At 45.3% G+C, this 13,924-nt stretch overlaps 1 protein-coding gene across 11 annotated transcripts in view; it reads left to right on the forward strand.

Moving 5' to 3' along the window:
• Positions 1 to 13,924, forward strand: part of KDM2B (lysine demethylase 2B) — a 143,750-nt gene that overhangs the window by 75,955 nt on the left and 53,871 nt on the right. For all 11 annotated transcript variants that reach the window (XM_047761667.1, XM_047761666.1, XM_047761661.1 and 8 more), the window contains one exon: positions 7,385 to 7,471. In XM_047761667.1, the coding sequence (XP_047617623.1) occupies positions 7,385 to 7,471 (87 nt within the window). The remainder of the gene's footprint in view (positions 1 to 7,384; positions 7,472 to 13,924) is intronic.

Genomic DNA, 13,924 nt, shown 5'->3' on the forward strand with positions numbered 1-13,924 from the left:
TTGAGATCCTTAACTAATTACATCTGCAAAGACCCTTTTTCCAAGTAAGAGCCTGTTTATGGGTACCAGGGGTTAGGACTTGAACCTAACCTTTTTGAGAGACACAGTTCAACCCAGTACAGGTGAGTTTTTATAAGCAGGCACATGGTGGTTGGCTGCTGGAGTGGAGGGAGGGATCTTGAGGGACCAAAGGTGCACTAATGCCTGGATGCAGTGTCCTTACCTATGGCCAGGAGGGACCCCTGAGCCTTCTGGGTTCCCCACAACAGCCGGAGCTGCTCTGGGCTGTTATTTTCCCTCTGCTGGCCTATGGTTGTGATTCTTTCCTGATGCCCGCCTCTGCTTTATTGTCACAGTGTTGGTATTTTTAGTCTCAGTTAGAGAGGGAGTTTCTAATTATTAATGCCCCACCCTGGGGAAACATGGGGCCTGAATCCATTGTTAACTAATTAAGCTCTTTGAGAGAAGTTGGCATAAGGGGGAGCAGAGGCCCAGCATGTCCATTGTCTGTGGTTATCTTGTTAGGTCAAAAGCAGGGCAGTTTCCAGCAGAAAGGGCCTGGTGGCCTCAGTCGTTTTCTAGAAAGACTGACCTCTTCTTTCCTACTCCTAAGGCTGGTAGGGTGTATGTAACCTAGAATGCTGGGCTGGTACAGGCACCCGGACTTCCTAGTCTGCCCCAGGGAGTGTTATAAATTCTAGCAGAGCCCAGGGAAGCCAGTGACATGATTCTCTTCAGCACAATTTATTTCTCAGAGAGAAAATCTCCAATTAGAATAATCTCCTCTTCCTGCAGCCTGTCACAGACTAATGAAAATACTTCCGTGGGGGACAGAGCCCAGAGCTCCCCCTCGTGGCCATTGACAGCCACATGTGGAGAGGAGCTCGGCTTCCTTCAGGAAGTGTATTGTATGAGTTCCCAGACTCAGGGAAACTTGAGGTCTCTATTAATTTTAATTATTATTTATCATTCTGTATTAGTTATTAACAATAATTACACCTTCAGTGTTAGCTTTTGTAACTGCACATTTCTCTATAGAGGCCTCACTTCAATGCTTGTGAGTTAACAACCCCAGTCTGATAATGAAATGCAAGGAAACCTTGAGACAGCGCAGAAGGAAACTCAAAACAAACCAAGACAAGCAGGTATTCTTTCCAGTCATTGGCAGAGCAGTGTTTGTAAACTGGTCACCCGTGGCCTGAATCACCCCACAGATAGATTTGGCTTACAGTGGTTTAAAAAAAAAAAAAATCAGTTGGTAACATTGAAATTATAGAGGTTTGCAGTAAAACTCGGGATCTTTGAGTTTTGAAAAATCAGAGAGCTGGTGAACCTTTTATTCCCATGGGAAGTCAGTAGCTTGAAAGTGAGTAGCATTCACCTTCTTGAAATGGGGCACGTGGTCTTTTGTTTGCCATAGGCTGCACCACTCTGTTGCTCTAGCCTGTTTGTATTTTTCATTTTGCCTATTGTTTCCTGGAGACAATTTGAGTTTGTCACCCCCAGCCAATCTGAGATTGGAATAAGGGGGCAGAAAATCCTGTGGAAGTCCCCTTGCCTCTTATCTATCTATTTACCAATCTATGTATATATGTATGTATGTATGTATATATACATGTATGTGTATGTCTATATATGTATAATATATGTGTGTGTGTGCGTATATATATATAAACTTTGGCTAAACATGGAACATCTTCCTGAAAAGCCTTTTTTTAAAATGGGGAGGGCAGGAAACATTATTTTTAGAAAAACAAAAAAACCTTGATACATTGTGGTGGAGGTTGTGAAATTCATATGGGCTATTAAGAACCATGAAATGTCAAAATTTCATCCTTCTGCAGGCCACTTTGGTCACATGTGCCTCTTCTGTGACTGGGGGGGATGTTTGACAAATGCTTTATAAAGGAGTTAGTGGCTGAATTCATTATCTTTCTTGTTTGCAAAGAGTAGATGAGGATAATTCACTTCTGTATTTGTTAGTCGAATGGTAAACATGAGCCCAGATTGTCCCCTAGGTGTCTTCTTTTTTAATAATAGGATAGAGATCAGCTTCAGAGGTTGCTGGCTTGGTTTCCTGAAGCTTTATCACCCAGTGTTACGCCTTAGGCTTGTAGCCAGGTGGACTGAGTCAATGCCAGGTTTCTACTACTCCCAGCTGTGTGACCTTGAACTCTGTCACTGAACCTCTCTGAAATTTAGTTTCTGCTTTTGTGAAATGAAGATACTCTGCCTTATCCCACAGATTGGGTTATTTTATTTTGTTTGTTTTGTTTTTTTAGGGCCACACCCACAAGGCATATGGAGGTTCCCAGGGTAGGGGTCAAACCAGAGCTACAACTATCGGCCTACACCGCAGTCACAGCAATGCGGGGATCCGAGCAGCATCTGCAAACTACACTGCAGCTCAGGGAAATGCTGGATCCTTAACCCACTGAGTGAGGCCAGGAATCGAATCCGCATCCTTATGGGTACTAGTTGGATTCATTTCTGCTGCACCACAGTGGGAACTCCCAGATTGGGTTATTTTAATGTTAGGAGCAAACACTCAACAGATGTTCCTAAGAATGGTAGTAAAATTACCCAGCTGCAGAACCTACCCTCAAGGTGGTGATGTCACTGTTCCACCTCTAGGTGGCACCATAGGAAACTGTGGCTTCCCCAAGGTCATACCCCTTGTAAGTAGTAGAACCCGAACCCAGGTCTTCTGACTCTAAGAAATCATATTTTCCTGGGCAAAACAGCAAGAGCTGAACTAGTGAGATAGTACGTCCCCAAACTACTTTGTCTAACCTCTGAATCTATTCCTTACGGAGGGGCTGCTTTGCCCCCCTCTCCCCTCCCCTTTTAAAAAATTGTGGTAAAGTATGCATTACACAAAATTTATCCTGTTAATTTTTTGTTGTTGTTGTTTGTTGTTGTTGTTGCTATTTCTTGGGCCGCTCCCGCGGCATATGGGGGTTCCCAGGCTAGGGGTTGAATCAGCCTACGCCAGAGCCACAGCAACTCGGGATCCGAGCCGCGTCTGTAACCTACGCCGGATCGTTAACCCACTGAGCAAGGGCAGGGACCGAACCTGCAACCTCATGGTTCCTAGTCGGATTCGTTAACCACTGCGCCACGACGGGAACTCCCTATCCTGTTAATCATTTTTAAGTGTTCAGTTCAGTGGCATTAAGTACATTTACATTGTTATGCAACCATCACCACCATCCACCTCCAGAACTTTTTTATCTTCCCAAACTAAAATTCTGCTCCTGTTAAAACAAAATGAAACAACAACAACAACAACAAAACAAAAAACCCTCCTTATGTCTCACTTCTCCCAGCCCTGGCAACTACCTTTCTTCTTTCTGCTTGTATGAATTTACTACTTTAGGCCCATCCTGGAAGTGGAATCATAGTGTACTTGCCTTCTGTGTCTGTCTTATCTCACTGAGCACAAGGTCCTCCAGGTTCATCCATGTGATAGAGCTTCCTTCTCGGGCTGAAAAACATACCATTGTATGTATGTAGTGCATATTATTTATCCATTCACCCATAGATGGACACCTGGGTTGTTTCTGCCTTCAGGCTGTTATGCATAATGCTGCTATGGACATGGCTCCCCTTTCTGTTTTTAGAAAATGGGCTGAAGTTACCTTGGTTAAAGAGCACAGGTTGTGGGAGTTTGTGTTGTGGCTCAGCTGGTGAAGAATCCGACTAGTATTCATGAGGATGTGGGTTCTACCCCTGGCCTCGCTCAGTGGGTTAAGAGCTTGGTGTTGCCTCAAGCTACAGCGTAGGTCACAGATGCAGCTTGGATCGGAGTGGCTATGGCTGTGGTGCGGTCCAGCAGCTGCAACTCTGATTCGATCCCTAGCCTGGGAACTTCCATATGCTGCTAGCATGACTGTTTAAAAAAAAAAAAAAAGTGCAGTTTGTGGAGTGGAGGGCTCTCTGCCTCTTACTGGCTGAGTGGTCTTGGATAGGTCCCATCACCCTCCAAACCCTGCTTTTCTCATCCACACTGTGGAAAGGATGGGAGTTCACCCACAGGGTGGCCGAGAGGATTGGAGAAGAGTGCAAATATGAAATATTTATTACAGTGCTCGAGAGCAAGCACTCAATACAACTTACTCCTGTACACATTCAACAGAGCATGTAGTGCCTGTCCTCCTGAAGCTTACCCCTCACCTAGCTAGTTCCAGCCACCCCTGAGTGGTGGACCGAGGCGGGGAGAGGGCTGTGAGAATGGCCCACGCAGATGCAAGTTCTAAGGGATACCGCCTCTGCAGTGCATGTAAAAACAAGAATTAAAAGATGAAACTGAAGTTCCCATTGTGGCTCAGTGGGTTAAGGACCCCACTAGTATCCATGAGGATGCAGGTTCAATCCCTGGCCTCGCTCAATGGGCTAAGGATCCGGTGTTGCTGTGAGCTGCGGTGTAGGTTGTAGATGCAGCTTGGATCTTGAGTTGCTGTGGCGCAGGCTGGCAACTGCAGCTCTGATTCGACCCCTAAACCATAGCTGCTGCCCTAAAACAACAACAACAACAACAACAACTGAAACTGATGAAAAGTTAGTTTTTTTATCGTCATCAGGAACTGGCAGTTCTAAACAATGTCAGAACCCACTGCCTGCAGCCTTTGGTTGCCTCTTGGATGCGCCATGTGAAGTCCACACCTGAGTTGAATCACGTCTCCATGCTTGTTTCCTTTCTGTCGTAATTCTTTTGAAACATGCTGCGTGTGTGTTAGAAAAATTGGCAGCCGAAGAATCCTGTTTTCCCTTATTGTAGCTGTTTCTACTGTAACAGCTGTCTGATTGGCTTTTTTAAAAGTTACTTTTTATTTATAGAGTTTGTGTTTTGGAACAGTTTTAGATTTTCAGAAAAATTCCACAGTACAGTTTCTGTATAACCACACATTCAGTTTCCCATTACTAACATCATACATTAATACAGTGCATGTGTTGCTTCTGAGGAATGGATGTGTTATTGTTAACTGAAGTCTATAGTTTATTAACGTTTCCTCAGTTTTGGGATTTTTTTGATGGCCGCACCTGTGGCATGTGGAAGTTTCCAGGCCAGGGATCCAGCCAGAGCTGCGGCTGCAACTTGTACCACAGCTGTGGCAATGCCAGATCCTTTAACCCACTGTGCCAGGCCAAGGATCGAACCTGTGCCTCCACAGCAACTCAGGTCACTGCACTTGGATTCTTAACGCATTGCACCACAGCAGGAACTCCTTTCTTCAGTTTTTATCTTCTGTCCTTTCCTCTTGGTTATGACAGTCTCTCAGAGTTGGCTTGTTTTCTTGACTTTGATAGATTTGAGGTTTACTGGTCAGACATTTTGTAGAAAGTCCCTCTTTGGGGATTTGTGGTTTCATTTTTATTGTAAGTTATTTGCTGGAAGCTTACTGTAGGTTAGTCATGGTGTGAGGCTGGGGATATAGCATTGAACCTTTGGATAATGCATTTATTTATTTATTTATATTTTTCTTTTTGCAGCTGCACCTGCTGCATATGGAAGTTCCCAGGCTAGAGGTTGAATAAGAGCTGCAGTTACTGGCCTACACCACAGCAATGCTGTGTCTGTGCCACATCTGCGACTTATGCTGCAGCTTGCAGCAACACCGAATCCTTAACCCACCAAGCAAGGCCAGGGATCGAACCTAAATCCTCATGGACGGTTTGTTGGGTTTTTAACCCTCTGAGCCACAGTGGGAACTCCCCAAGACATTTTATAAATAGCACTTACAAATCATTGATCTTGACTGTGGGACTTAGAGAAAGCTGTACTTGTTGAAAAATTGAACCCAGGTGGCCCCAGAGCCCAAACCCTTAACCACTGTGCTGTCGAACACCCCCCATGTGGAAAGGGGGGAATCCCTCAGGTAGATTTGCGGTAATGGTACATTTTGAAAAAATAGGGCAAACAAATGATGATCACAAAAGGAGGACAATAAGTGAATTGTAAGCAAATTGGATTCTTTCTGGTGAAGATTAGGGAAAGCGAGTTAAAATCATCTACATTTACTTTCTGAGTTTCTGTTCTTCCTGTGCAGTGCTGCTGTGCAACTTACTCCTTTCTTCACTGTCTCTGCAGAAAGGTTTTTGTATAATCCAAAAATTAATGGTTGAGGTCTGAATAGGCCAGTGACAGATTTGTGTCCATCCCTTAATGCTTTTTTATGGCACAGCATGGATGCAGCCAAAAACCTGGTGTGTGATGTGGTCATGGGCCAGCGTGTCTGGTGCCAGAGGGCAGGGTTCATGGGCTCTGCCCTTCTGATCTGTGGCAGTGTCCAAGTCAAGTCCTTCGAGCCGTTTTGAACCTTGATAGCCTCACTTCTAAGTTAGAGGAAGTTCAATAGAGTTCATCTTACACCTTGATAAAGTTCTCCAGTTAACTGCATACAAGGCCAAAATCTGGTAGAGTAGAATTATCCTGAAAAGCCTTCAAACCACCATGAACACAAAGTGCCATGTGGGAGACCCTGGCAGTATGTCCATCACAGCCCATTTTTCCTGCCAGCATTTGGACAGTTGAATCCAAGCTTGGTCAAGGCAGATTGAGTATCTACTTGTGTTTAGGGCCTGTGATGAAAAACAAAAAAACAAAAAAACCCAAAAACCAAATGACATGTCTTCACACCAGGATGAGAAGTCATAGGGCTTGTTGACTGATGGAAATCCAGAGTCAGGGCTCATAGGTGAGAACTTCTGGTTGGTTTCGTTTGTTTCTCTGAGCACATAGTTGAGTTTATGGACCTTAGAATATCTGTTGGGCCACTTCCCAGCCCCTTCCGTGGGGCTTGGTAAGGATTAAATGTGGTTGTGTCATGAGAGTCTGTGGTGCCCAGGACAAATGTTTGGTGTCATAAGTATGATCAGTGAGCAATATATTTGTAGAAATCATAGGGTGGTGTGTGACTTTTAAATATTTTTTTGGGAGTTCTGATTGTGGCTCAGTGGGTTGAGGACCCACTGTTGTCTCTGAGGATGTGGGTTCGATCCCTGGGTTTGCTCAGTGGTTTAAGGATGCGATGTTGTTGCAAACGTGGCATAGGTTGCAGATGTGGCTCAGATCCGGCGTTGCTGTGGCTGTGGTGTAGTTTGGCATCTGCAGCTCCTGTTTGACCCTCTTGCCTAGGAACTGCAGGTGTGGCCCTAAAAAACAAATTTTTTTTTTTTTTTTTTGAGAGGGGCCTGTTGTGTGTTTTGCAAACCCTGGGAGCCCTGGTGACCTGTTGAGCATGTGGATGTTGGTGGAATGGGGGGCAGGCGTTGACTCTTGAGAGAGCTGCAGTCTTTTGCTGGGTAAGGTCTGGTCTCTAGCCCCCTTCAGAGACATCCTTTCTACCTTGGGCTAATATATGGCTCCTTTGTTTGGCCACAGAATGTCCTGAAGGAGCATGCGGACGACGATCCCAGTCTGGCCATCACTGGGGTCCCTGTAGTCACTTGGCCAAAGAAGACTCCAAAGGTAAGACACCGTACCCAAAGCTGGGAGACCATGTCCACTGCCTTTTCACATCTCTTGTAAGATCAGTGTCGACCACTTTTCAGGGAGGATGCCTGGCAGAGGGCAGCCAGGGTTAAGATGAATGGTTTCGGTGATTTGCTCATTGCGAGAGTTTTTGTTTTTCCAGAAGGGTTCATTTTCCGTAGCTGTGGAAATAGCAGGCACTGCCCCCTGGTGGTCACTCAGAAAACTCTGGCGAAGTGACACCTGGCCTTTCGGTCCTTAGGTGAACTTTCTTCCTTTCCTCCCCTCTCTCCTCCCCTCTCTCCTTTCTTCTATCTTTCCTTCCTTTTGCCCTCCAGCTGCTTCATGGGCTGTTTGCTCCTCTTTTGAAACAAACTTTTTCCTCTTTCTAAATGGATTGATGCTCATGGTGAAAAAAATCTAATGAGGAAAGGAGAAAGACAGTGGGAAGAATGTATTGATGTCAGAGAACTTAGCAGGGAAAGTTGCCTTGCCTCATCTTCCCTCCCCATTCCCTGTTTTATTTACACTCCAACCATCCTATGGGAATAGACACTTGTGACTTGTTTTACAGATGAGGAAACTGAGGCTTCAAATGGTGAAGTCACTTGTTAGGGTACTTGTTAGAGCTGAGGACACAAAGGTTGGGCTAACTGACAACAGAGAACAAACTTTCTACCACTGCCCACCCCAGAGTCCACCGTCCAGAGAAAACCAATAACTTGCTGGTGTGTTGGAGCTTCCTGGTGGCTCAGTGGGTTAAGGATCTGGTGTGGTCACTGCAATGCTTGAGTCTCTGCTGTGGTGCAGGTTTGATCCCTGGCCTGGGAACTTCCATTTGCCATGGGTGCAGCCAAAAAACCCAAAAAACAAAACATGTTGGTGTGTCTGGTGTGGGATATGTATGTATCAATACATACATATGTATGTATGTGTGGTGCATGTATATGTGGTGTATGTATATGTATGTATGCTGTGGTGCAGGTCACAGACTCAGCCTGGATCCCATGTCGCTGTGGTGTAGGCTGGCAGCTTCAGCTCTGATTCGAGTCCTCGCCTGGGAACTTCCATGTGCTATGGGTACGGCCCTTAAAAGACAGAAAGGGGTTGTGGGAGCCCATTTAAATTTGAATTTCAGGAGTTCCCGTTGTGGCTCAGCAGTTAGCAAACCCAACTAGCATCCATGAGGATGTAGGTTTGACCCCTGGTCTCACTCAGTGGGTTAAGGATCTGGTGTTGCCGTGAGCTGTGGTGTAGGTCACGGACGTGGCTTGGCTCCCACGTTGCCGTGGCTGTGGCATAGGCCGGAGGATACGTTTGTTTTGGACCCCTAGCCTGGGAGCCTCCATATGCTGCGGGGGCAGCCCTAAAAGACAAAGGAAAAAAAAAATTTGAATTTTAGGGAGTTCCCATTGTGGTGCAGGGGAAATGAATTCGACTAGTAACCATGAGGTGGCCGGTTCGATCCCTGGTCTCAGTGTTTAAGGTTCCGGTGTTGCCATGAGCTGTGGTTGCAGACGCAGCTCCGATCTGCCGTTGCTGTGGCTATGGCATAGGCCCGCAGCTATAGCTCTGATTCGACCTCCAGTCTGGGAACATCCATAGGCTGCAGGTGCTGCCCTAAAAAGCAAAAAAAAAAAAGGAATTTCACTATGTTGTGTAGCAGAAATTGACACAACACTGTAAATCAACTATAATAAAAATTTGAATTTCAGATAAACAACAGATATGTTTTTAGTGTAAATATTTCTATATATTACATGAGATACACTTATACTGAAAAAAATTTTTGTTCTTTATCTGAAATGGGGCACACTATATTTTTATTTGCTAAATCTGGCAACCCTAGTTGAAATGATAATATTTCGCACGTATTAGTTAAAATGGATTATTCGTATTCATTTCACCTGTTTCTTTTTACCGTTTAAAAGTGTGGCTTCAAAAAAATGTTTAAGTGCATATGTGGCTTACATTATATTTCTACTGGGCAGCTCTGTACTTTTCACTTTTGTTTGATTATCCTCTTTGGGTCGATTTCTAATTGTGAAGTTGTTAATGGGAAAATTATCCATTCCTTGTGGGTTATGAATTCTAATTCTCTTTGAAGTTTATTGGGAACTGAAGTGGCCACAGAAATGAAAAGGGGGAGTTCCCGTCGTGGCGCAGTGGTTAATGAATCCGACTAGGAACCATGAGGTTGCGGGTTCGATCCCTGGCCTTGCTCAGTGAGTTAAGGATCCGGCGTTGCTGTGAGCTGTGGTGTAGGCTGGTGGTTACAGCTCTGATTAGACCCCTGGCCTGGGAACCTCCATGTGCCTTGAGAGCGGCTCAAGAAATGGCAAAAAGACAAAAAAAAAAAGCAGAGAGCAATAAAGTTATCTTTCAAAAAAAAAGAAAAGGATTTCCGTATCTTCGGTCTTTAGTTCCCCCATCTTTGGACATGTATGAGATTTTAGAGTTGACTTTCCCCTACATGGCAGTGAATGTAAATGTCATTTATCAGACCACAACGGTACTTGCAGACCTAGCACCTTAAAACAACCCCGCGTGGCGCCAGGGCTGCTTTGAGTGTATAGAGGAAACCATGGCTTGGCTTTGCTGCCTGCTTCTTGCCCAGCTGAGGAACTGCTCCTCTGGAGGGATTAGGATTTGTAGAATTTAGGCTTCTAAAACAACAAACTTGCCACTATTCACTTTAATCTCAGAATTGATGGAGAGGTCAGATGAGGCTCTCTGGGCCCAGTTTTTAGTGCCTGAGACCATCAGCCCACTCCTCAGGGGCTTCTAGGCATTTCTTTTCTTTTCTTTTCTTTTTTTTTTTTTTTGTCTTTTTAGGGCCACACCCATGGCAGATGAAAGTTCCCAGGCTAGTGGTCGATTTGGGGCTGGAGCTGCCAGCGTACACCACAGCAATGTCAGATCCAAGCCATGTCTGTGACCTACACCATAGCCCATGGCAACTTTGAATCCTTAACCCACTGATCGGGGACAGGGATTGAACCTGTGTCCTTATGGATACTAGTCAGGTTTGTTACCACTGAGTCACAACGGGAACTCTGCCTTTTTTAAAAAAAAAAACAAACCTCTGTCTCCTTTCCTCTGAAGCCTAGAAACAAGCTTCTGGGGGGAGTAACCTTTATTTAAGATTCCTGTGGGGGAGTTCTCTTGTGGTGCAGTGGGTTAAGGATCTGGCGTAGTCAGTGTTATGGCTTGGGTCCCTGCTGTGGCACAGGTTCAATCCCTGGCCCAGGAACTTCTACATGCAGCAAGTTTGGCCCCCCCCAAAAAAAAAAACTAAATAAAATAAAAAATTCCCGTGGAGGCTTGGTTTATAAGTACTGGTCTAGATACAAGTTTGCCATGGCTGATTTTAACCCCAGTGGGAGAAATTGCAACCCTTAGACTGGCTGGGAAAGAGTGGGCAGGAGGAAAAAGCCTTTGACATTTAGCCACACTTGTGGGGACCAGTCTTTTTTTAAAACACCTTATAATAAAACAAATAGAACTCACATACCATACAGTTCTGTCACTTAAACTGTACAATTAAATTTTTTTTTTTTTTTTTGGCTGTACCTGCGGCATGTGGAAGTTCCCAGGCCAGGGGCTGAACCTGTGCTGCATTTGCAGCCTGTGCCACAGCTGTGGCAATGCCAGATCCTTAACCCGCTGCACCACAAGGGAACTTCCTAAATGTTTTCAGTATATTGAAAATATTCAAAGTTGTGCAACCATCACCACAATCTAATTTTAGAACATTTTCATACCCTCTAAAAGAAACCCCACCAACAGTCAGTCAGTACTCTTCTCCCTTCCCAGCCCTGGCCAGTCCCTGGAAACTTGTTGTCTCTTCTGGGCATTTCGTATAAATAGAATCACATAGTATGTGGCTTCTGTGACTTACTTCATTCCTTTAGCACAGTGTTTTAAGTCTCATCCAGTGTGTGTTATCTATGAGTACTTCATTCCTCTGCAGGGCTGAGTAATATTCCATTGTATGAATGGACCACAGTCTGTTTACCCATTACTCTGTCAATGGATATTTGGGCTGTTTCAACCTTTTGACTGTTGTGAATGATGGTGCTGTCAACATGCACGTACAGGTTTTTTTGTTTTGTTTGTCTTTTTTGTCTTTTTAGGGCCACACCGGTGGGCATATAGAGGTTCCCAGGATAGGGGTCTAATTGAAGCTGTTGCTGCCAGCCTACGCCACAGCCACAGCAGTGCAGGATCCGAGCTGCATCTGCGACCTACACCACAGCTCACGGCAGTACCAGATCTTTAAGCCCCTGAGCAAGGCCAGGGATCGAACCTGAAACCTCCCTGGTTCCTAGTCGGATTCATTTCCGCTGCACCACCATGGGAACTCCAACATGTACAGGTTTTTAATGTGAACATGGTTTCCATTTCTCCTGGGTAGAAACCTAGGCATGCAATTGTCAGGTCAGATGGTATCTCTGAGATCTTGAGGTTTTTGAGGAACTGCTAGTTTCCCAAAGTAGCTGAAGCATTTTCTGTTCCCACCAGCAGTTATAAGTGTTCCAGTTTCTCCACATCTTTGCCAATACCAATTATCTGTCTTTTTTTTTTTTTTTTTTTTAATATTGTATCTGCTGCACCTGTGGCATATGGACGTTCTCTAGCTAGGGGCTGAATTAGAGCTGCAGCTGTCAGCTTAAGCTACAGTCATAGCAACATAGCACCTGAGCTTACCTGTGATGTATGCTGCAGCTTGCTGGATCCTTCATCGACTGAGCGAGGCCAGGGATTGAACCTGCATCCTGTTGGACACTGTGTTGGGTTCTTAACCCACTGAGCCACAATAGGAACTCCTATTATCTGTCTTTTGACTGGAGTCATACTGGCACAATCTTTTTCTCTGATTTTGGCTACCCTGCGGCATACAGAGTCCCGGGGCCACAGATCTGATCCCAGTCGTAGTTGTGACTTAACCCGCACCTGCAGCAACCCTGGATCCTCAGTCCACTGTGCTGGCCCAGAAATGAAACCTGCATCGAAGTGCTCTAGAGACACTGCTGATCCCGTTGTCCCATAGCAGGAACTCCAAATCTTTTTCTTTATTTAGTTTGTTTTCTATAGATTATTTGAAGTGTATTGTATGAGTTTGCAAGAGTCACCCTGACAAAGTGCTACAGACTGGGTGGCTTAAATGACAGAAAATTAATTTTCTCTCTGTTCTGGAGGCCAGAAGTCTGAGATCAGGTGTCAGCTGGCAGGACGTCTTTCTATTCAGGGCTCTCTCCTTGGCTTGTAGGCCTTTTGTCTCTGTGTGTCTCCCCTTTGTGTGCATCCTAATCTCCTCTTCTTATAAGGACACCAGTCATGCTGAAATCAGACCCACCCTAACCATCTCATTTTAACCTCTTGAAGAACCTGCCTCTGTCGTGGCTCAGCAGAAACAAATCCTACTAGTATCCATGAGGATGTAAGTAAGTTCAATCCCTGGCCTCACTCAGTGGGTTAAGGATCCAGTGTTGCCAGGAGCTATGGTGCAGGTCACAGATGTGGCTCAGATCCTGAATTGCTATGGCTGTGGCTTAGGCCAGCATGGCAGCTGCAGCTCCGATTTGACCCCTAGCCTGGGAATCTCCACAGGCTGCAGATGCAGCCCTAAAAAACAAAAAAATAAAATAAAAAATTTTAAAAAACCCCAGTGTATTATAAATTATTTCAGAGCCACGAAAAGGACGAAATAATAAAATAATGAATATCATGACCTTCCCACTCAGTTTTATTTATTTATTTATTTATTTATTTATTTATTTGTCTTTTAGCCTTTTCTAGGGCCCCTTCTGCAGCACATGGAGGTTCCCAGGCTAGGGGTCTAATCGGAGCTGCAGCCACTGGCCTACGCCACAGCCACAGCAATGCAGGATCCTAGCTGCGTCTGCGACCTACACCACAGCTCACAGCAACACTGGATCACCAACTCACTGAGTGAGGCCAGGGATTGAACCCACAACCTCATGGTTCCTGGTCGGATTCGTTAACCTCTGCGCCACAATGGGAACTCCTCCCACTCAATTTTAGAAGTCAATTATTGCCAGTATGCCCCCAACCCCCTGGATAGTCCTCCTCCATGCCTGCAGTAGTTTTTAGGTCTTATTTAATTCTTACAACAAGGCTGGGGGGGCGATAGGATTATCTTCATGATGCAGTTGAAACTGGAGGCTCAGAGAGGTAGGCTGGTAAACCTGCGGCTACACAGTCTGTGAACCTAAGATTTGGCCCTTGCCTTGAGGAACTCAGAGAAACTGGCGGGGTTGGGGGGCGGTGTGCGGGGAGGGCAGTGAGAGGAGCGGCAGGAGAGGCCAGCTGCCCAGTCGAATTTATGCATTTCCTGGCTGGTGGGGTTAAAAAGTTAACAGGAAAGGAAGAAGTGAGTAAACGACTGACTGCCTGGGCCGCCCAGGGTCTCTGGATTCCCAGGTT

The sequence above is a fragment of the Phacochoerus africanus genome, chromosome 15, assembly GCF_016906955.1.
Source record: "Phacochoerus africanus isolate WHEZ1 chromosome 15, ROS_Pafr_v1, whole genome shotgun sequence".
In the NCBI taxonomy this organism is placed as follows: Eukaryota; Metazoa; Chordata; class Mammalia; order Artiodactyla; family Suidae; genus Phacochoerus; species Phacochoerus africanus.